The sequence below is a fragment of the Delphinapterus leucas genome, chromosome 18 (genome assembly GCF_059928025.1).
Source record: "Delphinapterus leucas isolate spDelLeu-1000000601 "Yukka" chromosome 18, BTC_Dleu_Yukka2, whole genome shotgun sequence".
Classification (NCBI taxonomy): Eukaryota; Metazoa; Chordata; class Mammalia; order Artiodactyla; family Monodontidae; genus Delphinapterus; species Delphinapterus leucas.
The window spans coordinates 4,535,135-4,560,174 of record NC_143146.1 but is presented as its reverse complement, the minus strand read 5'-3'; the positions used below and the strand labels follow the sequence as shown (position 1 = coordinate 4,560,174).

Genomic DNA, 25,040 nt, shown 5'->3' with positions numbered 1-25,040 from the left:
CACCTCACCCCCGCCCCCCGTCTTAACAATCAAAAAGTCTCCAGATGTTGCCAAACCCCAGAAGGGCAAAAATCTTCCCCAGCTGTGAACCACTTCGTAGGAGAAAGGGCCAGAAAAGTTTGGTAATGCCCATTACAGGGTTTTCCCTTACAAACACAGTTCTTTTCTCCAATTCACATTCTACTATTACCATGTATCACAGAACCTCTGCACGTATTATTTTTCCTTCTCACATTACGTACAAAAATAACTGATAAGATAGTGTTCTACACAGTCATAATACGTATGCACACGTGTGTGTGCACACACACACACACAGGGTCCTTACAACCACTGGATAAACCAGTTACCACTATTACCCTATTTTATGCAAGAGGAAACTCGACACATTTTCCTAAATGGGAATAGAATTTGAAAAAGAATAGATACATGCATGTATTTAGCTGAATCACTTTGCTGTACACCTGAAACTAACAAAACATTGTTAACCCACAGTACTCCAACAGAAAATAAAAATTAAAAGAAAAAGATCATGTTTGTTTGAGAAGTCAGGAATTCTACTATAAAATATCTTTAGATGAAATCATGTGATCTAAGATGACTTCAAAATAATTCAGAGGTCTATAAATATGAAAAAAAGATTAATCATTGATAATTGTTGAGAATGGGTGATGTGCATGCAGGTTCATTATGCTATCCTCCTGGTTGCATTTAAAATTTTTTCTATCATTAAAAAAATAAGTTATGGTTGGATACATTATGTTTGAGAGGCCCATGTGACTTCATGTGGAGATGTTATGTAAATGGTTAGATATGTGAACTAGAGTTAAGCAAAGAAATCGGGGCTAAAAAAAGTGGGTGTTATTAGCATATTTAAAGCCACTGGGCAAGAAGAACGCCTATGAATTGAGAGAGAACAGGTCTAGTACTAAGAAACTGAACTCTCCAAGAAAATCCAGAAAGGCATCCTTGCCAGAATTTTACAATGTGTCTCAAGTCACTGGAAAATACGTAACTATGAATCACTAATTCCATTTCTACAAATGCAAACAACTGATTACAAAGCTCAGTAAAGAAGTGAGGGTGACTTAGTGACATAACCTAAAAGCCAGACAATAAGGACCAGCTGGATACATTACAAACCAGTCAATGGAATATTGTGCAGAAATTTAAAATGATGTAGATATAGTTTAGTGACCTGTAAATACTCTCACAATTTATTAGGTGAGAAAAGCTAGTCACAGAAAGCATTATAGCTTATTTTATTTGTTACACTGTAAATATGCATTTTGTGCTTTCCTTACCATCGGTAACCTAAAATAGATGTTATCTTTGGTGGTAAAATTATGTACTTTTCTTCTCATTACACATACCTGTATTTTGTAATTTTTCTCAATAGACATTATATAAAAATATACAAGTTTAAAAATTTTAATGAAGCTCATTCAGTAATATGAAATTCAAAGGACCTGAAATAGGAACTGACTTGAATCAAAACTTATATTAATATCATAATGTCTATTTGACTGAAATAACTATTATGAATTGTTTGAAAATAAAGATAAGAAATTATTTTAATAGTACATTAAATATTTTATTTAAATTAAGAAATATAACAAAATAACATACATTTGTTCCATAGGTTTGATAAAATTTTTAACTACTTACAAATAATCTACACACAGTTTCTCAGGTACCAAATTCCAAGTATTTAACTGATGTCATAAAAACATATTTTTCAAAATGTACAGGCTGCATTCCAAAATTTAGTATATTTTGGTATTTATATATTTGGTATATAAATCCAGACATAATATATATATATAAATACATACACATACTATACAAACTTTACATAACCTAAGGGTAAATAAAAGTCACTTTAAAAAGTCAAAGCAATGTACTTCTCTGTAAAGAAAGTTATAACACACCTGCCATTCTGACACATTCAATGGGTTACACTTAAGAAAATCACTCTTTGTGGATACTATTTATACTGAAGTACAAATTCACATAAAAGTATTTTCTTTAAAACATGCTCTATTTTAGAAAAAACATTAAGTGTGGGCCAAGTACTTTTAAATTTGCAAGAGATTTTAAAAATCAAACTGATCCAACTTTAAGTTTTTAGACCATTAAACCTCATTCAACTTCCCCTGATTTAGCTAATGACATCATTAACAAGGTACGTATTCATGAGCTTGACTTAACCTTAAAAAATAAATTTGTTCACATTTCACATTTAAAAGAGGGATTTTAGCCTTCAACTTAATAAGACATATATTTACAAGTCCAATTGTAACATTTCTGATTTTTTTCTTGCAATGCTTTTATTAGACAAAAACTATTATTAAAATTTTTGACTTCAGAAAATCCTGTTAGGTCACTGTTTTTAATGACTCTAAAAGCTTCTAAATCTATTTTATTAATATCTGAGTCAAAATTCTAGATTTCTATAAGGAGACTGTTAACGTTAAACATTTTATTTCATCTTGGTTATAAAAATAATCAAATACTACACTGTTAAAAAATTTTCTTTCTTGACATTGGGCCATTGGGTGTCTTTTCTATATCAAAAGTTACGATTACTGTGTTTCTATATCTAATAATACTGTTTAAGCCCAGATTTTAAGAGATTAAAATAAAATGTGGTTTAATGAGTCAGCCAGATCAGAGGCCTTCCCTCACTAGGAAAGCTAGCTTCAAAGCAAATATTGATTTTCCTCCTGTAATTCCCTCTTGTCTATTGATTCAGTTACCCAACGTTCTTGTAGGATTTTAAACTTTCTCTTAAGAGTTCTTCGAAAAGCTTTAAAGTCTGCAACCTGACTCTGATCCTCCCCAATGATGACATGAGACACTCCCTCAGCTAAGCATGAAACTACTTTTGCTCCATGAAACTGAAGCTCCAGGGCTGTGACAGCTAATCTTGCCCCCTCGATTTTAGTACTTAAGTCATTAATAACAGTATACAAGTCCAAAAAAACGGTGTGGTGTCGAAACATGCTAAGAGGAGTGTTGTCCCAGGAATACCGGTGTTCCAAATCGGCAATCACAGGATCCATTTCCCTAGGAGTCTGTTCACCAGCATTTTTAATTCCTGAGAACACTTCCTTCAGTTGGTTCCAATCTGTATCGACAAAGTAACTATCCCCGTAGCAGTCGTATTCCTGAGCAAAGTGCTGTTTTGTTGACGGGCACATGTGAATCATGAAGCGAGGCTGCCACGGCACACAGCTTTTGGTCTCTAAACACTCTAACAGCCACTCGGGCTTGACAACATCGTGTTTATCAGAAGAGATGATGTTTTTCACTCGAATGTTCTCACACCCTGCGATCACACAGTATGTGTCTGGGCCTGGATTTTGGACTACGTAACCACCAAATTCTGCGATTCTGTTCTCCAGATCGGGCTTTGGATGGCTCTTGGTTCCACTCATGACACAAAACTCCACATCTTCAAATATATTAGAAACTTTGTTTATGTTAGAAAGGTTGGGTGCTTTTAGGTGCTCAATAATTCCAATAACTTTCTTCATCTTTGGGGCAGCTTTCCGCTTTTTTTCTTGTGGTTCATCATCGTCACCCACATAAAGGTGTTTAGACGCAAGCTTTCCAGAGGCTTTCCCTCGAAGTTGTTCTAAGTCCTCCAGAGATGTACATTCGTGCCATTCTTTGTTTTCTCTTATGTTCTCAATTCGTGGAAAACGCAACGTGCAGCCAGTTTTATACATACCACTGGGGACAATCTCTGCGGCCTTAACCTGAACAATGACCGAATTCCAAGGTTCGATGTAGACCTCTGGCTTCTCTGTTCCACATAAAATGCAACTTGGTGGAGCTTTCCTATGAAAAGGCTTCCAGTGTTGGGCCAACTTCAAACCCAGGTCATACAGTTCTTTCATGGTGTAACCTGAGCCAACGCGACAGAGAGTATGAAACACTGATGGTTTTTCACCAGGAGGGGGTTTCTCTGACACCGCACACAAAAAATGAGACATCATTCCACCCCGGGAACCTTTCCCCCAGTAGCCCCCCACGATTAAGATGTCCAGTTCATCCATCAGCCCATTTACATACTCTGGTTTAATTTTTAACCACCCTTCACCTCTTTTATCTGGCTTGTAAATGGACAGAGGATGTTTTATCATGATCCCCTCTTCTCTTTTATCTATTGCTTCATTCAAAGCATCAATTACTTCTTTCTTAGTATGAGCTTGTGTTTTTTGCACTATTTCTATTCTACCTGGTATTGGTGTAAAAACACTATTAAGAATTTCATACCTCTTTCTCAGTGTCTCCTGTCCTAGCTTTTTATCATTAACCATCAATACATCAAAAACACAGTAACAAGTGTGCAGATCAGAATCTTCTACCATTCTTTTAATATCAAACTTACTCCCCTTTTGCATAAAAGTTTGTGTATTAGGGTTGTAGGCCATCATCTCACCATCAAGGATACAGTTTTGAACATCTGTTTTGAATGCATTATGGATGAACGGTGTAAGGGAACCTTCCTGTGGGGAAGAGCCAAACTGATCCTCATAGTTATATCCATTGCGGGAGAAGTACCGATACACGTCCCCATCCTTGTGCATCTGCATACGCTCACCGTCCAGCTTGGTTTCAATGTAGAAACTCTGGTGTTTCATGTCCTTCTCAATTCGCTCGATATCTGCTATAGAGGCCAGCATGGGTTTAAATGCAGAGAATAAAGTGATAGAAATGTCACTAAGTCCAACTGAAGGATCATGCAGTTGCCTACAGACCTTCTCCAGATCTGTGGTGACATTATGCAACTCAGCAGCATCATTATGAAAGACAGCAAATACAGTTTGCTGAGTAAAACCAAGCTTCAAGTCCTTTAAAATCATCCGTATCAGCCACTTTTGTTCAAGTGCTGAACTCTGAGTTATAAGCTGAAGAAGACTCTTCTTTACTAGGTCCTTCCTTTGGGCAGAATTATTGTTGGCAATGGAGTCTAAAAGGTCATTTACTTGCTGTATGGTTAAACTTCCCTTCTGTAAACATCTGGGTTTCAACACAAAGTATGCAATCATCGCAAAGTCTCCAGCATCTCCACGAGTTCCGGTAGGTGTTCTGTAGTTTAGAAGTTTGAGGGCATCTTTTCCTTCTCGAGGTAAGTTAAGCAATTCAATATAAAGCTTAGCAAGCATAGTTTCTTTGATGCCATAGGCCATTCTCTCTCTTTCCAGCTGAGGAAGAATAAGTCTCATGGCTGGATAAAAAGAATCTGTGACATCTTTTTGGTTCTTATGAAGGGCATCATGAAACTTTCTCCAAGAATCTAAAAATTCTTTGAAGTGTCTGATTTTTTCTGCACGTCCTTTACTTTTCTGTATTCGTTCTAAAGTTGAACATAAATCTGCAAAAGGAACGTGAGATGCAACAGTCTGTGAAGTTTGTGAGGCAGCCATGGAAGCGACAGTGAATCTTCTGGTCTATCTGATAAAGCAAAAAGAGAATAACTGTAAAGGATAAAATTCAACTAAATTTTAATGTAAAGACCTTACAGAAAGTGCCTGGTTCATAACAAATGTTTAATAATGTTTGTTAAATGAAAACAGACCAATGTTACAAATGATGCCTCTTTTCAACCTCTACATTGAATGATAATCAACTATTTTGTTTCAAACCCATTTCACTTCTGGGCTCCTGAGGTCTTTTCTTATATTTCTCCTCTTTTTCTTTCAGACCACCACCACACAGCACCAGAAACAAATGTTTTTTTTTTCAATTTACAAACAATTTCCCCATTTTATTGTTTTATTTTTTACTGAAGTATAGTTGATTTACAATATTGTGTTAATTTCTGCTGCAAAGTGATTCAGTTATACATATATCTACATTCTTTTTCATATTCTTTTCCATTATGGTTTATCACAGGATAGAGAAGATAGTTCTCTGTGCTATACAGTAGGACCTTGTTGTTTACCCATTATATGTAAAAAAAAAACCTTCCTAAAATCATGTTTTTAACAAATTGCTAGCTCACTGAATTGAAATTTGGCTGAACTGAACTTCTACGTAGATAGGGTCCTTTCCCCCAAATAAGTACCCTCTTCTTCCAGACAAAGCCTATGACTATGTTTACTGTCACTTCTTCACTGCTATGACAAATCACTCTAGCATTCAAAACCCAAATCAAAATATCCTCCCCATGAAATTCTCACTTTACCTATCTCTTTTTCTTTTTTTTTTTTGCGGTACATGGGCCTCTCACTGTTGTGGCCTCTCCGTTGCGGAGCACAGGCTCTGGACGCGCAGGCTCAGCAGCCATGGCTCACGGGCCCAGCCGCTCTGCGGCATGTGGGATCTTCCCGGACCAGGGCACGAACCCGTGTCCACTGCATCGGCAGGCGGACTCTCAACCACTGTGCCACCAGGGAAGCCCCCGCTTTACCTATCTCTTAACTCTATTATCATAGTTACTTACAGTTTTATAAATTTAAATTCATTAGTGCACTTTTTTGGCTGATAATCCCATGCCAGTAATCCCCAAACCACCTGCTGACTATATATGGGACATGCATTGTGCTATGGGCAAATACAGTATGTTTCTGCCTCAGGAGTACATTTTGCAATGAAAAAGAGATGTAATGGGAACAACTATAAAATGATAAGTGCTTTAACAAAAATATAGCAAAAGTAAAATGTCATGAGACAGAGCTTTTCACTGAAATATCTCCTAAAAGTCAGAGAGGAAATAATGGGGGCCTTATTCTAGACCCTAGACCCTGGACTAAAGTGGTCACCACAAGCATAAAAGTGGTCACCACAAGCATAAAATTTCTTTGAAGTTTTAAATAATCATGCAAGTTCTATTAGAATCTATAAAATATCAGAACTAATATGGTTTAAACTATGGAACACTAAAATATACTAACTTTTCCAAAAAAAGATTCAAGTAAAATGTGTACTCTAGGAATTTAAGCCATGTTTTATCTTGTGGTTTCAGATACCTCCTGGCATATCCGCATGTAGCCCAGAGGGCAGGGAGTCAGAGCAGCTTCTGGGGAGTGGGGAGGTCTCTTGTGGTGCAGAGTCCATGAAATTCCCGGCCCCAGCAAACAAAAGAGAATCACACAGTATTACCAGCACGAGGGCTACACTATCTAGCAGGAGAAATCACATGGTTAACTACAACACCACGTTAACTAAACTGTCAGTCTCTGGAGGTTAGAAATCATGCTGTAATCTGTGCCACTAGCTCCTGGCGCATAGTAGGTTGGTTTGTTGAATGAATTACTGAAACCTACAGTTGAGTTCCTGGAAAAGCACACTAGGGAAGGCCAGGAGCTGATCTCTCTCTCACACACACACACACACACACACACACACACACGAGTGATGGGGTAGTTTGGTTAAAAACACCCAGCAGCTACGACTACTCTGGGGAAGGTTAACAAAATCCATTTGGGGGCCTATGGGGCAAAAAACCTCACCTCTCAGTCTAATTCCTGACAAAGGAAATCCAATTTCTACAGAGTCCATTAGGCCGAGATAAACCCAGGAGAGACCACAATCCTGAGTCTTTTATCTCTGAATACAGGAACTGCTTCCTCTTGCTGTGTCTCATTTGAATAACTGACTGCACCACCTGGTTAGGTCTGTTCACTCTCTCATCTCTCAAAACATGCTCCCTCAACCCAGCGCATTACAGTATATAATGCCCTGCTTACAATTCATATATAATATATACCAAACGAAGTATGTTAAGAAATACTTCTTCGAATGTTCAAGATTGGTATAGGGTTTCTGATTTATCTGTAGATTCTATTACAGTCTCAAAGTCCAAGTTTCCCTGAACAAGTCTCAGGCAAAGGCTCAAATTACTTTATACTAATGTTGAAATCCATGTAATGATGTAAATATGTATGCATGGTAAAACTGCTCCATAGATAACAAGGATTCCAAAATTAGCATAAAATGAATAGACTTCAAATATTTTTACTTATTAAAATAGTACAAAAGAGTCAAATATTACCATTTCCACTGCTTTTTACATACTCTTTTCATTTTATTTTCTGGATTCTGAGGACTTTGGCTGATGCTTTTGATTTGTGAAAAAGCAATACAAAGAAGTTTGTGGGTAGGGCTCAGGCTCTGGAGTCCAATAAATCTGAGTTTAAATGTGGAGTCTAACACTTCATAGCTGTGTGATATGGGGCAGCTACTTAATTTCTCTGAGTTTCAGTTTCCTTAAGTGTTAAGTGGGGTTGATAACTATGTAGAAATTAGGATGATGCCTGACAACTCACATAAGATGCTTAACACTGCACCTGGCATTTAGGAAGCCCCTGATCGATTTTAGTACTATAATGCTTGTTGACCCAAAAGACACTGAACACATGAATATTACAAAATACTAAGCTGGTAAGAAGAGAGGGGGACGATTCATTTTGACAAGGATAAGCAAAGCTTTCAAGAGAATATATACAAATAATTGGTGCAATAATGACTCATCATCTATTCAGCTGCTGCCTATATACAACAAGACACACTAGCAAGGTTTTATTCGGTGAATATGGGAGATGATTCAATGCTCTTCTACTGGAGAGAAAGGAATGGCACAGGTGAAGTTTCCTTCGTGCAACCCTCGACAAGACAGAAGGGTTGACAGGAGCCCACCTTCCACAGCACTTTGTGATATTCTGGGAGAACCTCAGGAGAAAGAAATTAGTGGTGAGAAAAAGCCAGAAAGCTGTGGGAGGCAGGAAGTTAGTGAAAGACAAGGTGTAAGAAGAGAAACAAGCATATTCCCTCTCCGCAAAATCACTGGACGGTCCACACTACCCTCATCAGCGGATGCCGGGGGAGCCCTGGCCCTGGGCAAACCGTTACCTCTGAGTCCAGGGGTCTCCGGCTGGCGGGGCGGGCGCCGGAATCAGGCCATTCAAGCAGCCAACACGGCTCCTGAGCATCAAAGGCGGGGGACACTACAGTCCCCTCGCCCCACGTCCCAGGAGGGGGGGGTCCAGAGCAAGAGCCCGCACCCGGGACCGGGTTTCTAACGCCGCGGGTCGCCAGGGTGTCGGTGCCCCTCACCCGGGGACCCGATGAGGATGAACCGGAGGACGAAGAAGAAACCTGAACTCTTAAGACTGTAACATTTCCTGGACTAAGAAGACGCTACACGGCCCCCTCCTGTTCGGCCACACCTACCCAGCCTCCGCCTGCCCAGACTCCACCTCTGGATCCTCCGTGGAATCCGAGGCCCCTCCCGGGCCGTCACACAAACCGCCAACCAGGCCTGAAGCCGCCGCCGCCGCCGCCGCCAAACCGGAAGCGGGAGCCCCGAGGGCCGGTTCCGCCAGCTGCTCCCTGCGCAGGCGCAATCGCTTCCTGCGGACGGAGCGGCCCTCACTTCACGCTGCCGATGTACGCGAGCGCCGTCGCCACCTGCGGGCCCAGAGGCTGTGACGTCAGGGAGATGATGTGCGCAGGCGCCGTACCTTTCCGGAGGCACTGGGAGGACCGCCCACCTTACTGGGCTGCAGAGGCCCAGAGGGAACGGGGTTTACAGTGTGGTTACCAACACATTTCCGGTTGGCCTCAGCAGCAGGTGCTCTTTGCAAACGGTTGGCCCACGAGAGTGGATTTCGTCGCTGAGGGAGACCCCCAAATACTTTGTCCACTGGCTCCTTACTGGGACTTTGAGCCTGAGCCTCTCTGCTTAGGCTACTCTTAGCAAGTGACAGCCTCTCAGAGTTCTGCTCCCTATGTGTAAAGAGTGGTACCATCACTCATTTCCGTGGTTGTGAAAGCACCCGGGGGAGAGGAGGGCATCTTCCCTCCCAAATCGTCTGCGGTTTCATTTAGGTGGAAAAATATGCTTTTGCAAAATTGTCTAAGGCAGTTCTTTCCTATTTGTTTTTCATGATGGTGCAACTGTGATGTCAGCTCGTCTCCTAACACAGAAATAATACATAATTCACAATAATACATAATTCATAATACAAACAGTTGCATACTCAGAAATCAACAATGGACTCCTAATTTCTATTCAAGGATTCAAAATAAAACTGTTCCACAAATCTCTCCTGAGCACCTACTATGATATTGTAAATTGTGCTACATACAGAGGATTGAGAAATGAAAACAACCCGAATCCTTTTGTGTGGCTTTCCAGGAGCTGTGGCTTTCTACCAGTATCTTGCTATGGTTTGTCCTCTTCCACCATGGAGAATTGAGAAATTATTCATAAACTGTAGGAGGAGACAACTTTTAGAATTACTTCATTTTAGCATAAAATATTATTGCTTTAAAATGAAAGTGAAATTTTGCTACAACAGGCTCTGAGAATACATTTTGGAGCTTTTAAGTGCCCTTAGGAGTTGTCTAATGTACAAAAGCCTCTTTTTGCAAACTGACACACATTTAATCCACAGTACTAATTTGTAGTAAAGCTACACTTAGGGCTCCTTCTAGCTCAACAACAACTATATGTCACATCAGCTATGTTATCTGACTACTTTTCTAAAATCACTTGAGTCGTAAAGTCACATGGTACTGTTTTGTGGGTAATTTTTCCACCTACTAGTCAACTTAATTTATCAATTCACTTTGGAGGAGCACCCAACAGTGTTAAGTTAGAGGACCCTCCACGTGCCCATCTTTTGCGAAGGCATTTGTGTACATTTTTGTACCCTGTTCAACATCTACTGAGCTTGTATAATGTCGGAGATTGCACTTTGTATTAGTGATATAAGAAGGGAACAAGGAAACTAGACAAACTCCAAGTTGTTTCAAATCCCCATCTCCAAGTTACCATGTTATTTTAGCCTTCTGATGCTTGGTTCACAGAGAATCGAGTTTTTCATTGAGTATCGTCTAGAGTTGCTTTGATTATTAGTTTATTTGTGTAAGTGGTCGGTCTACCATGGTGGGTGGTGCTTATCAGATGATACACCACCTGATAACAATTTCTGATAAAAATAGGAATTATTATCAAGAGCCTCTCTGACCTGGAGCTCTCAATTTGGTAGCAGATTACAAGCTTTAAAAAACATTGTTACATATCCTCTGTATATATAATACAGGGTACAGAGAATAGGGAATGACGGGGGTGGGGTTAGACATCGATAAACAAACAATTGAGTACAATTTGGTGCGCAAGGCGGTTATCAGTGAAGGTAATGACGCTCCAGCTTCAGGGGCCCATTTGTATGGTCACTTCCAAGGCCCTGGGAGGGGCCCTAGCAATGTCTTCACGGTCTTGTGCTTCTGTAAAATTTTCAAAAGTAAGGTAATGTTCCATTCTTTTTCTTTACAAGGGCCGTCTAAATGGTACAAGTTTCGGGCCTCATAAACCATGCATCCGCCCGTGACGGTCCACTCTGACAAAGGTAGGAGCGGTCTGGGTTGGGAGAAGACAAAAAGAGAAACGAAGTTAAGGAAGCGATTTAAGTGCCGGAACTCACTCCTATATCCTTAACAACCGACTGGGGCACACACCGCTTCTTCGGGAAGACATGCGTCCTACAGGCAGATCCGGCAGGCTCCGAGCTCTCACCCCGGAGGCCTCGGAGGCGGGGCGAGAGGCCTCCGGGTGATCGGAGGGAAGAGAGGCTACCGGACAACCCGCCGCTGGGTATCCGGCCCATCGCGAGCATGCGCGTGCCGGCGGCCCGTTCCCGCGGTATCTTGTCCGTCCGGGCCGCCGTCGCGGGTGGGGAAACTCCTCCGGCCGCGGTCTCTGCGCATGCCCGGGAGGGCGGGCCCGCTTCCCACTCCCGGGAGGAAGGCGAGAGCAGGTGATGTGGGAGCCGGCGGGAGTATTTGCCGGCTACACAGAGCGTGGGCCGGAAGTGGAGGAGCCGAGAGCGGCGCCGCAGGAGCTCCGGGCTACACTGTGGCGTCGGCGGCGGCCCCTCGGCTGGAGGAGGACGATGAGGAGCGACGGAAGCGGCGCGGGGGGACGCTTCTCCGCGGCGCCGGGTTCCGAGTCCGCGGCCGACTGCGCAGCCTGCGAGCAGGTCTAAGTAAGTGCGGTGCGGGCCGCGGGGCCGCCGTGTCCCGGGGCCGCGGGGGGCGGCCGGCGGGGGCCTCCCGGGAGCGCGGGGCTGCGCGCCCAGGGCCGTGCGGGACCGGACGGAGCCCTCTCCGCAGCCTCGCCGGCCGAGGGGGGAGAAGCCCAAACAGACGCCGCTGCGGGAACCGAGGCGCGCCGATTCCCGACCGCCGTCCAGTGCGGCGCCGGGCCGCTGTCCTAGAAGGTGTCTTAGAATCCGCTGTTTCCAGTAACGTGTACAAACCGGCGCGTGGACACCATCCATCCCCAGCCCAGCCCTCCCCCGCACACAGGAAAAGTGCAGCGAAAATCCCAGCTGCCAGGTGTGAGACATGGAGTAGTCCTGGCCCACTCAGGTCAAGAACAGGTTTAGACCTGCGAATTCCATGGCAGGAACTTTGGGGTGTTTATGAAACGGGGCGGGAGCACCCCATAGAATTAAGTCAGTTTTGCTGTAGAGTCTTGTCAACATGTGTTTTGTGCAAAATGCATTACGAGACTTATTGCCCAAGGTATCAGAACCCCAAACAAAGTCTTTTATTCGATAGCTCTTTGACTTAGGTTCACCATGTTACACTTACTGCATAGAAAGGCACAAGAAGATGTGGGCTTTAAGTTTTGATGCTTGGCTTTTCATGGATCCTCTCCTGGTATCTTTCGGCACGCGTTAAGAACTTGTGCGCAAGCGTGGGTTAATCTCGTATCTTTTGCTGAGAGGTTAAGTTTTATTCCACGAGCTAAGAACTCGTGGTTGACCATCTAGTGGTATGTCATAATTGTCCTGCTTACGTCCTAGACGGCTCAATTCAGTAGGTGTTAATAGAGACTTACTGTGTGCCAGGCATTGCTCTGTCGACTGAAAATACGGATTTGCATAAGATGATGTCACTGTCATCAAGGAACTCACAGTCTCTGTAAAGCAGATGAATTACACTACGGCAGGGAGTGCCACCACATGAATTTGTACAAACTACAGGATGTGAAATGGTTGGCAGTAGGGAGTAGAGGACCAGGGAAGGCTTTCTGAAGGAGCTGCTACCTGAGCTGGGTTTTGACAGGAAAAAATAAGGCAGCGCCCTAACTCCTTCCTGTGTGCACCTACTCAGGTAATCTCCAGTGAGTCCTACCATTATTTCATCCAGGTCTAGCAGACCTTCTAGTTGTACTTACTCTGCTCTAGTAGATAATAAAATGCTTTAACTTTTGTCTTGTACAAGTAGCTGCGTGTACTAACATACTGTGTTACAGTTGATCGCGGCCGTGTTTCAATTACGTGTTTGACCCCCTTTTTACACACCAGGAGACATATATTTAGAAAGCTTAAGGGAGTTGGCAAAAGCCACCCAGCTGTCAACGTACAGAGCCTGAAAACACCCTCGTTCCCACAGCACGACGCTGCTTGCCATTGATAGGTCCTTTGGAATGATGAAAGTGAGCCAGCTTATGAATATCTGTACATACGGACCTTGGCAAGCCTCCTGGCTTCTCAGCCACACCTCAGGCCTGAACGAGAGCATTTACTAACCAAGTTGTCCTGGGTCAACATTGTGACTTTAGAAGTGGGTACAGGAAACAATCCAACCTAACCTTTTTCTGGGATCTCTTCTCTCTGGTCGCTTACCTCAGGAAAATCTACTTTTGTTTCTCTGTTTTTCTTTAATTTAGAACTCGGTTGTTACTCAGAGATTCTAAAATCTTTCTAATTATCGGTTAGTCACCTCAGGAATGTTTGAGGCCCTTATATACTCTTTTGAGAACAGACCTAAAAAAAAAAAAAAAGGGTTCTAGTTTTTCTATTTAAGATTTTTTCCCCCTCAAGTGATAGACTGCATAATAAATTATTACATTTTACGTTGCTGTTTCGTATAAGTCTCAACTCCTACAGCAGTATATTGTACTGGAATTGCAAAGCTGTAGTATATCCAGGGTGTGAACTGTGTGCATTTATGAGCTAGCCTGAGAATCTTACTTCTTCTGTAACACTGATTTTATAAGAAAATAAATTCCAAGTTTCACCCATTTAGTTAATAGTATTTAGAACACTATCCCGTCGTAAGTTGGAAACGTCCTGAATTTCATTATCAGTTTTAATTCTTACATCACTGTTTGCATTTTTAGCCTTGTGGATCTAATTTTTTAACCCTTTTCTTTCTTTGATATTTATAATCTCAGAATAAATTGTGATTGACTTAGACAGTGACAAGAATCTGTTATCTTTGTTCTCTCAGAGTTGACTAGATTTATGAAGTCTTCTTTGCTTCAGGCGAAAGGGAAAGCACAAAAATGCTACTAAGTTGCTGCCTGGTATAATGTTCCAGATGTCCGCTCAAGCCAATTGAAATCCCAGTTTAAATCCAGCATCTCCATAGGCAGTTACTGTTGATTTGTCCCATAGGACTATTAATACACACTTTTTCATTATTGATGACACGTGGGTAACCATTAGGGAACTAGATAATTCATCCTGTGGTGTCTCCAGCACACTGATAGTGGCTGTTTGTGTTTTCATTTCAGCTGTGCAGCTGGCATGGTTTCTTAACTTTCCAGTGCTTAGCAGAAAAGGAGATCCATTGATGCAGGAGGGCTGAATCTGCTTTCTCTGTTACTTGAAATGTGATTGGAAGCTGTGAATTCCCCCAGAGGATACCGTTCTGCCCTTGTGATGCAGACGTTAGGCGTGACACATGAATTTGCTTTCCACTTTTTAGTCTTCCCTTGAACCTGCACATGGTTTTGTCACTTGTCGGTATGTTTCTTTAATGTACGAGCAGTTTTTATTTTTAAACAAGATGTTCCTAAAATTATCAATCGAGATGGATATAAAGGCCTTTAAAATAATAGTACGTTTATGACTTCTTAAAATTGTATTTATAATTGGTTACTCTTTAGTCAGATTGTTTTTGGGGGAAGTCATATTTAATTCATGTATAGGTAAAACATCTTTTGTAGTTTTCAAAGACCTTTTACTGTTGGCAGAATCAGTAAATGAATATATACTGTGCAATACGATATAAACTTCTGCATTTAAAAAATAATGAGAATAATTAGCATTTACTTTTTTTTTTTGCGAGACAGTTCCAGCCTTCATTAAAGTATAATTTTATCTGCGATTGAAAGAGTAACATATTTGTTCAGTTTACTCTGCTAGTATTATTGGGGCAGTCATAATTAAATGTATCCATTCCATAGTTTGAGCTTTAGTTCTTGATATATCTAAGTTGTTAATCTTTATTTATTTTAAATTTTTGGGTAAAATATTGCTAAATGAATAAGTGGCATAGACAACTGTTTGATGGAAAGTAAGAGAAATTCTTAACCCTAGAGTTGTACTTTGTCCTGTTTTTAAAAAATTGGCAAAAATTTCCCCATGGTTTCTTTAAGTATTCAAGCATAATGAAATCCAGAGATTACTAAAATTATGTTGTGAAGGACACATAGTTAAGGTTTTCTTTTTCTTTTGCTCTGTGTAAGGACAGTGTGATCTTTCTCTAATTTTCCTTGGCCCCTCTATAATTAAATTTATGTTAGACATATACAGTTACATATGCCCATGATCCCTGAGTAGACCAAGGGCTACTGAGTAGATCATGAGCTACTTAAGAATAGGACTGCATATTTATAAGTTTTAAATAGTCTATAGTGTCTGAGCACTATGATTCAGATAGCAGGTGTCTGCAAGTATTGGTGGCGTTGTCTTTAATCTTGAAATAGTAGGATAAGATGCAATGGAATCTGATGAGGCTGGGAAACCAACCCTGGGACCATTTTGTGGTCTGGGCTGGGTTTGAGAACTCCCTTGGGGGACGTGTAGTTGTGTTCTGAGGACTCATATGATTGAAGGTGAGCATACGTTTGGTATTGATCTCTCTTTTTTTTTAAGCCTCAGCTTATTGAACAGTTATTTAAATATTTTTCCTTAGAAATGGAACCATTTGCGATCCTCCAAGTACATATATGAGGGAGCACATAAGGTGATTAAAGGAGGTCAGACGCACATGTTCATCACTCACTCAGTTGACTGGTCACTCAGCTCACACCGTAACCAACATGGTGGTTCTGACAGCTTCACAGCTATAAATTGTTTATATTTTTAGCCTTAAATGGGTTACTGTATACTTATATGGGCTGATATTTAAAGATAGGAAGCATATGGAGCAATAAAGGTGAACAAAACAAGTTAATGACTATAAAATTCTCAAGATGAGCACCATCAGATTTCTTTTCATTCATTTGCTCAAAGTACTTATAGAGTATAAAAAGATACTACTAATATTTCAGAACCATTCTTTTAAAAAGAAAACAATCATAATTAGATTTACTTTGTCTATACATTAAAATAAAAATTAGTCTTTTTTTTTTTTTTTTTTTTTTGCGGTACGCGGGCCTCTCACCGTTGTGGCCTCTCCCGTTGCGGAGCACAGGCTCCGGACGCGCAGGCTTAGCGGCCATGGCTCACGGGCCCAGCCGCGGAGCGGCATGTGGGATCTTCCCGGACCGGGGCACGAACCCGTTTCCCCTGCATCGGCAGGCGGACTCTCAACCACTGTGCCACCAGGGAAGCCCCTAGTCATGTTTTTAATAGATTATTTCTTGAGAAGTGCTCACTAATATCAGATGGCACCTCTAACCACTTCATCTAAATAAAAAGCACAAAAATTGTTTTTAAGGTTGATATTTTTTCATTCGGATATAAGACCTGTGCATGTTATAATAATGTACCTATTATTGATATTGTAACATAGTTAAATTTACTTTGCATGTTATTTTATATGTAGCCCTAGAATCAATTGTTTTTTAAAAAATATATTTGTTTACACATCATGCTTTTTTGTTCATAATTAACATAAAGCATGTAAAACATCAGATGAGGAGGATTTGTTTAGTTTTGGGTAAGTCTGTGTTGTTAACGAAGCATCAGGTACTCAAGGAACAGATAAATTGAGATTATCGATGGAGTAGACATGGAGAATGGGAATAATTCATAAACAAGTATGATGGTTGGAGCCATGAGAAAGAATGAAATCCCTGAGGGAAAGAAAGGTAAATACACAGGGCCTTGGAAAATGCCAACATTTAGGGATGGGTCAGAGCGAGAAACACAGGGATTTGATTATACTGGAAGCTGAGGAAGATTCCAGGTTTGGTGCTACTTAGGGGTACGGTGTTGCAGTGTGGATTGGGAAAAGTCCATTGGATTTATTAGTAAGTGAGGTTTGCTTTTTATGAGAGATCATCACAAGAGCTCATGCATCAGATCCTCTACTAGCGAGTAGTTAGCAGTTACTGGGGTGGTCGAAGCCATAGATAGATGGGCTTTAGAGACATTTGATATGTGAGAGCTGGTGTGATAACTTGGCAAAGGTAGAATTGAGAAATGAGAATAAGTCAGGTACTTATTTAAGACGTAGGCATAAGATTAGAAACAGAGTAATAATGTAGAAGAAGAATGGCAGATGAAGGATATTGGTTGACCGAGCTTCTATGCTCTACAGGTCTAATGTTCTTTCCCTGTAAACAGCCTTTTTAATTAGTATAAACATTGATTTCACTTGGAGTACATTAAACTCAAATTTCTCTTTATTGTTTATGATACTAAGATGTTATCAGCAGGTGCATTGCAGCATGCAAAAGAACCTGGCAGATAAGCCATCTCTTCTGGCAACACATTTCATAAATTTTCCTCATAGGATGTACTTTTTTTTTTTTTTTGCGGTATGCGGGCCTCTCACTGTTGTGGCCTCTCCCGTTGCAGAGCACAGGCTCTGGACGCGCAGGCTCAGCGGCCATGGCTCACGGGCCCAGCCGCTCCGCGGCATGTGGGATCTTCCCAGACCAGGGCTCGAACCCGTGTCCCCTGCAGTGGCAGGTGGATTCTTAACCACTGCGCCACCAGGGAAGTCCGAGAAAAGGTTTTGTTAACCCTTTATTCAAACTAATTTTTTGACAAAATAAGTGGAAAACTTACTGTTAGCTCTAGGATCTGTGCAGTGGACTGTACCGGAGGCAATGTTCATTTTTATTGATCATCATAGCATCTGGGTTTATGTGAAGTTGTTTTTACATCTCAGCAGATGGCTCTAGTAATTGTACTTTGTTGATAGTTTCAGCAGATTTATCCAAAAAAATCCTTCCTATATTGTTTGATAGATCCAGTTCCATTAAGAGCATGGAGGTGTGATACAGAAGGAGGAGCAGAAATTATTGGCTAATTGGGTTATAGGAAAAATAAGGCAGTTCGTGCATGGAGGTCTCTTTCTAAACCGCCAATATGCCGTAATGTATTATAGAGAAGAGACACACACTCTAGAACAGTTTTTATTAACCTGTCCTTAAAATTGACATCCATTTGATATTCCTCAAAATGAATTGATTCTGTTGACTTCCACAGTTTAACAATCCATTGCAAGATTACCTTTGTTTATCACAAAGTCATTTAATTAAGGCAGCTTTTCAGGGATGCTTTGTGGAAAACTGCAAGGTTAAATCCCTATTGTTCCTAACCAATAATGGACTCAGATATGCCATTTTTCTGGTGTCCAGTCTTAAATATATATGTCTGACGCTCAGAATGCTGTTGTGTTTTCTTAGAAATCTAATAATTCAGATACATTACTGGATTGTTCATTTAAAAAAAACATTTTAGTTTTGAATATATATAAAGTGGTGTACTACCCGTAGGGATACAGTAGTGAAAAAGAAGAACACAGTTCCTGGCCTTACAAATTTAAATTCAATATTGTATGTTGAAAAGATTCTGAAGACGAAGCAGCTGTTATAGGAAATTACCAGTGATTTAAGAAGCATCCATACCATGAACATAATGAGATTCTAAGAGACTCAGAAATAGTTAGATGCTTTGAAATCAGAGATTAAGAGCTTTGGGTCAAAAAGGCTTGATTTCTCGTCTTGTCTCTAGCATTAATCAGCCTTGTAAATGTTAGCAAGTTGCTTCACCTCTCTACCTGTTTTTTTTTTTTCATCTGTAAAAGGGAAATAACATTACATGCTTCCTTAAGTTGTGAGGATTAAATGACTTAAATTGGAAAAATGAGTCAGCTGAAAATTAATGAAAATTGCTCAGACATTGTTATAGCCCTCAGAGATGCCACCAGAGCATGAGGTATGCTGGGGACTGTGGTTCCTGACAGAGGAGCCCAGGAAGACGGCTGCTGTTATTCACTAACCATGATCACAGGGAGACCATACTTCTGTCCCAGCCTCACTTCACTTCGAAATATGTCATCTCAGCCAGGCAGCAGGTCTCTGGATATTGAGAGCTAGCGCATCAACAATTCCCTATTCCGGGGTTAAAACGCCCTTAAATATTTCTGTAGTTACAAATGGGAGAGCTGGTTGGATCAACAGTGAGATGCTTGAGCAGAACTTATTTCAGAAGCTCTCACTGATCATGGATCCTGTCCTGTTCCCATCCTCTGGAAGAAAGAGGAGAAGGAAGAGCCCAGTGCGAGAGACCAAAAGGCTGATCTCTGTACAGAGCTTGTGATTTCTGGGGAGGAGCTCAGAAACTTGTTTTCAGGAAATTTCTCAACAAAAGATTTGACTGTCATGTGATGCTAGCATTTCTCATGTTCTCAGGCATTTCTCATTCTATGAGGTTAGATTTACTGTGTACATTATAGAAAGACCTTTAAAAAATAGATGTTTTGCCATAATTTCCTATGAATGATGATAAATATATGCAAGCAACTGTGTGTTTAAAAAAGCAAATTTATCTTTAAACATCTAGTTGCAGTTCCCAAGAAGGACAGAATGAAATAAGATGATGTAAAAACAAAGATGATGGTAATGATGACAGTCATGGTAGTGATGATAATAGCTGTTTACTGAGCCTTTTCTGTGAGTGAAGTCTTGTTTTGGAGGCAGCAAAAAAAAAAAAAAAGGCTACTTTTTAAAAAAAGATATTTTTTCAAAGTTTGAAAATCGAAAACTTTATATAGTTTAATCTATATAGGTGGTTTGAATTTCAAAATATGCCCTGTCCATGTATTATGAGGTTTATGTTTTATTTAGTGTTGTAGTAGTTTTTTATAAGAACTTTGATGTGAAAACTTGTGTCAATTCACTCCTGATTATCCAGGTTGTAGGAGTGCTTTGCCATGCCCTTATCAAATTCCTATATATTTTTTTCTTATAGGTGCTTGGTAAGTTCTAATTTTGATGCTAATTCAAGCAGAACATGGTTAAGAATGTAGTAGTACAGCCAGAAATACTAGTCACAAAAGCAAATGAAGTTAATGTATCTGTAGCATTTGTAAATGCTTTTTTATTAATTTTATTTGATAATGCTGACCACCTTTATAAATAGGCATTTTTAGAATTCTCATTCTACTGAAAAGGAAATTCAAACTGGAAATAACTGATAAACCCAGGATTATTTAACAAATATATGGTAGAGCAGACTTTAAGGGTGATGGAATTTTAGTGTTTTTTTTCTACTATATCACCAAATAAGTGATATTTGAGTTACTCATCTCTCTGATACTTCTGCCATAAACGATTGGCTTGACTATGAAAAAAAGTACATTTTTTTCCCTAAAGAAATATCTTAAATGGTATCTTATTTTCCAAATGACACAGTGCCTTAGTATATTTGTATGTTATATCCCAAACCTTGTTAATCCTAATCATTATACAAAAATTATTTTATTTTGATGTATAAAGTAAATGCCAGTCTGTTTTCAAATTTTCCTAATATAACTTCCGGGTACGAATGAAAATCATTCTCTTAAAGAAATAAAATTAAGTAAGCATTACATGAAAAATTTAAGTGCTCAGATGTGTTGTTCAGACTTATCCACTACAGTGAAGGATTATAGAGGAGCCCTGTATAATTTAAGCTGTTGATGAATAGTGGTCAGAGATTGTAAACAGCATTGATTATTGACCTGGAACAGTTATTCAGTATTCAGTGTAATTGGCTTATTTGGCTGCTGTAGTGTAGCCTCTTTCAATCTGGTTCTTATCCAGGTCTGACACCTAATGCTCAGGTATTGCTTCTCTAGTTGTTAAGCTTGGATTTTTGTTTTACCTCACATACCTGCTTTTCTCTGGCTTAACATAGTGCTTATTGTAATAAAACTTGCTGCAACTGGGTGGCAGTGTTGATTTTAGAGAAACTTCAGAAAAATGCTACACTGTTGGTTTATGTTCAAAGAGAGTTATTTGAACGCAAATTCAGATTCGAAGGTCCATGTTTAGCGGAATAGTAAAATATTTTTGGTGAGATTATAATAAAAAATCGAATCTATTAAATTGTCTAACTCATCTTTGTAGCCAGTATAATTTAACTTGGTTTTCAGTGTTTAATTTGATGAACTAAAATGCCACATTTATTAGCTTATGACATACAGTAAAATTTTATAAAGATAAGTCATTAACAATTATTTATTAAATTTAAGAATAACTTCTTTATGGTAGTTTTGTTAGTGAGTAAAAGAATGTAATTTTTTAAAATGGTAAATATATAAGTAAATGAGTACTACATAAGCAAAATTGTAACATCTCACCTCTTGTGCCTTTTTAAGACAACACACATAAACTTTATTTGATAAAAACAATGACTTCTGAAAGCTTTTCTTTTGTATTTTCTTTACATCAGTTATAGTTTTTAGCAAACTTTAAAAAGATTTTTCTCCAGTAAGTCGTTTTCTTCATTTATCTCTGGTTCTGAAACAGAATTTCTGTGTCTTTGTTTCACACTTATCCCCCAAGTGTTTATGGCCTTATCAGTATACTGTAGCAATCTTTGTTGACCCGCTGGTATGAAATTGCAGTGAGGGCTCTATAAAAGATTGAGCATATTTCACAGTATTAACTATCTAAAGTTTCTTTTTAATCAGATATGAAAGACGAATGATTAGACTTTTTCTTAAAAATAATACAATATTAGAAACTAGTGTTCCATTTAAATTATTTTTTAAATTTAGCTGTGAGAACCTCCAAATAGAAGGGAACATATTTTATATTTTAGTTTAATTATAATTTTTTCTATAATGTGAAAAAGAAAATTGACAATAAATTCTATTGGATTGGTCTTGATAGGTTAGAATCTGTTAACTACCTCTTTAATAAAATTTGCCCTCAACCTACCTAGCTCAGTAAAGTTGTTTTGGGTCCATCTCCTAGAGAAATGGAAACAAAAGCAAAAATAGACAAACGGGACTTAATTAGACTTAAAAGCTTTTGCACAACAAAGTAAATCATAAACAAAACGAAAAGACAGCCTATGGACTGGGAGAAAATATTTGCAAACCATGAGACCAACAAGGCCTTAATTTCCAAAATATACAAACAGTTTATACTGCTCAATATCAAAAAACCCCCAAAAACTCTCAACCCAATCCAAAAATGGGCAGAAGACCTAAATAGACATTTCTCCAAAGAAGACATACAGGTGGCCAGTGGCACATGAAAAGATGCTCAGCATCACTAATTATTAGAGAAATGCAAATCAAAACTACAATGAGATACCACCTCACACTGATCAATCAAAATGGCCATCATCAAAAAGTCTACAAATAATAAATACTGAAGAGGTTGTGGAGAAAAGGAAGCTCTCCTAAACTGTTGATGAGAATGTAAATTGGTGCAGCCATTATGGAGAACAGGATGGAGGTTCCTTAAAAACTAAATATAGAATTACTCTATGATCGAGCAGTCTCATTCCTGGGCATATATCCAGAAAAGACGAAAACTGTAATTCAAAAAGATGGATGCACCCCAGTGTTCATAGCAGCACTATTTACAGTAGCCAAGACGTGGAAGCAGCCTAAATATACATCAACAGATGAATGGATAAAGAAGATGTGGCATACACACACGCACACACACACACACACACACACACACACACACACTGGAATATTACTCAGCCCCAAAAATGAATGACATAATGCCATTTGTAGCAACATGAATGGACCTAGAGATTATCATGTTAATTGAAGTAAGTCAGACAGAGAAAGACACCATATGGTGTCACTTATATGTGGAATATAAAAAAATTATACAAATGAGTTTATTTACAAAACAGAAATAGACTCACAGATATAGAAGGCAAACTTATGGTTACCAAAGGGGAAGGAGGGGGAGATAAATTGGGAATTTGGGATTAACAGGTATACACTGTTAGATAAACAAGGACCGCCTATGTAGCCCAAGATACATTCAATATCTTGTAATGACATTATGGAAAAGAATGGAAAAGAATCTGAAAAAGTTATATATATGTGTGTGTGTGTGTGTATGTATCTATATATAACTGAATCACTTTGCTGTACACCCAAAACATTGTAAGTCAACTATATTTCAATTTAAAGAAAGAATAAAATACCAAGGAATAAATTTAACCAAGGAGGTAAAAGAATTGAACACTGAACACTATAAGACATTAATGAAAGAAATTGAAGGATACACAAGAAAGTGGAAAGGTATTTGGTACTCATGGATTGGAAGAATTAATATTGTTCATACTGCCCAAAGCAGTCTACAGATTCAGTACAATCCCTATCAAAATTCCAGTGGCATTTATCTCAGAAATAAAACAAATAATCCTAAAATATGTATGGAACTACAAAAGACCCTGAATAGTCAAAGTATTCTTGAGAAAGGAAAACAAAGGTGGAGACATCATGCTTCCTGATTTCAAACTATATTACAAAGCTATAGTAATCAGAACAGTATGGTATTGGCATAAAAACAAACACATAGATCAGTGGAACAGGATAGAGAGCCCAGAAATAAACCCACACATAATATGTTAATTTATGACAAAGGAGCCAAGAATATACAATGAGGAATGGACAGTTTCTTCAATAAATGATATTGGGTAAACTGGGTAGCCACATGTGGAAGAATGAAACTGGACTACTGTTTTACACCATACAGAAAAATTAACTCAAAATGGATTAAAGTCATGAAATTTAGCACTAACTCAAAAAGATATATGCACCACCATGTTTACTGTAGCATTATTTACTATAGCCAGGATACAGAGACAACCTAGGTGTTCATTGATGGATGAATGAATAAAGAAAATGTGGGATGTGTCTGTGCGTACACACACACAATGGAGTATTATTCATCCATTAAAAAGGAGGACATTTTGCCATATATAACAACATGGATAGATCTTGAGGGCATTATACTAAGTAAAGTAAGTCAGAGAAGGACAAATACTATATGATCTCACTTATGTGTAGATTCTGAAAACAAACAAAACAACCCCATACTCATAGATAGAGAGAACATATTGGTTGTTGCCAGAAGCTGGGGGTAGTGAGCAAAATAAAAGAAGTGGGTCAAAAGGTATAAACTTAACAGTTGTAAAATAAGTCATGAGGATGTTATGTACAGCATGGTGACAAGTTAATACTGTATTGCATGTTTGAAAGTTGCTAAGCGTAGATCTTAAAAGTTCTCATCACAAGAAAAAGATTTTGTAACTATGTATAGAGATGGATGTTAACTAGATTTATTGTGATCATTTTGCAGTATATACAGATATTGAATCATTATGTTGTACACCTGAAATTAATATGGCATATGTCAGTTTTACCTCAAATTAAAAAGTTGCCCTCACCTTACCTAGCTGACCAGTGGGTGCACCAGGAGCATTAGAAGTGTGCTGCTTGGTCTCCAGGCTCTTCTGTCTGCAAAGCTGGGACACAGCCAATCCACTTATGCTCCAGAGCGTTTGTTCCCTCATATAAAAAATTGGGAACATGGCATCAACTTATTTTTCTGTCAAATCAAGGAGAATACATGAATGAAAGTACCTGCATTTTTTTTAAGAAAATGAATATAGTTTGATGAATATTTGTGTTTCATATATACAGCAGTGGAGGGAGAAAGGAGACCTTGAGAACTGAAGGAATGAAGAAAATTAGAACAATCGATTTTGTGGATGGATTGATGTAGGTTTCCAAGGATTCACCTAGTACCATGATTTATTACATCATGGATCTAACTTTTAAAATAATAGATATAT

General features: G+C 39.2%; 3 protein-coding genes across 7 annotated transcripts in view; 1 reads left to right on the top strand and 2 right to left on the bottom strand.

Annotated features, from left to right (window-relative positions):
* Nucleotides 1-1,560: 1,560 nt before the first annotated feature.
* Nucleotides 1,561-9,318, bottom strand: LIG4 (DNA ligase 4). Of its 2 annotated transcripts, none has more exons than XM_022576787.2 (2): nt 9,187-9,318; nt 1,561-5,466 (listed from the first exon to the last, which is right to left on the bottom strand). In XM_022576787.2, the coding sequence occupies exon 2, from the start codon at nt 5,436-5,438 to the stop codon at nt 2,703-2,705; it is 2,736 nt and encodes a 911-aa protein (XP_022432495.2). In that variant the 5' UTR covers nt 5,439-5,466; nt 9,187-9,318; the 3' UTR covers nt 1,561-2,702. The 2 variants fall into 2 exon arrangements, with proteins under 2 accessions (XP_022432495.2, XP_022432496.2); XM_022576788.2 differs by lacking the exon at nt 9,187-9,318 and adding an exon at nt 8,866-9,178.
* Nucleotides 9,319-10,855: 1,537 nt separating this feature from the next.
* LOC149746815 (uncharacterized) lies at nt 10,856-12,314 on the bottom strand. The gene is made up of 2 exons (XM_089899388.1): nt 11,479-12,314; nt 10,856-11,380 (listed from the first exon to the last, which is right to left on the bottom strand). Exons 1-2 carry the CDS (start codon nt 12,297-12,299, stop codon nt 11,194-11,196), a joined length of 1,008 nt encoding a protein of 335 aa, XP_089755514.1. The 5' UTR covers nt 12,300-12,314; the 3' UTR covers nt 10,856-11,193.
* Nucleotides 11,790-25,040, top strand: part of ABHD13 (abhydrolase domain containing 13) — a 34,081-nt gene continuing 20,830 nt past the window's right edge. Inside the window, exons 1-2 of one of the 4 annotated variants that reach the window (XM_089899386.1) lie at nt 11,892-12,005; nt 14,549-14,780. In XM_089899386.1, coding sequence (XP_089755512.1) covers nt 14,762-14,780 — 19 coding nt within the window. In that variant the 5' untranslated portion in view covers nt 11,892-12,005; nt 14,549-14,761. Of the gene's footprint in view, nt 12,006-14,548; nt 14,781-24,888; nt 24,967-25,040 lie in introns of all 4 variants that reach the window. The other 3 variants (XM_089899387.1, XM_089899385.1, XM_022576785.2) reach the window with 3 other exon arrangements.

Coding starts and splice junctions, on each gene's coding strand:
- LIG4 (XM_022576787.2), bottom strand. CDS start 5,438: ATGGCTGCCTCACAAACTTCACAGACTGTTGCATCTCACGTTCCTTTT.
- LOC149746815 (XM_089899388.1), bottom strand. CDS start 12,299: ATGGATGGTGTCCACGCGCCGGTTTGTACACGTTACTGGAAACAGCGG. Junction 11,381..11,478: donor CATGTCTTCCCGAAGAAGCG/GTGTGTGCCCCA, acceptor CTCCCAACCCAG/ACCGCTCCTACCTTTGTCAG.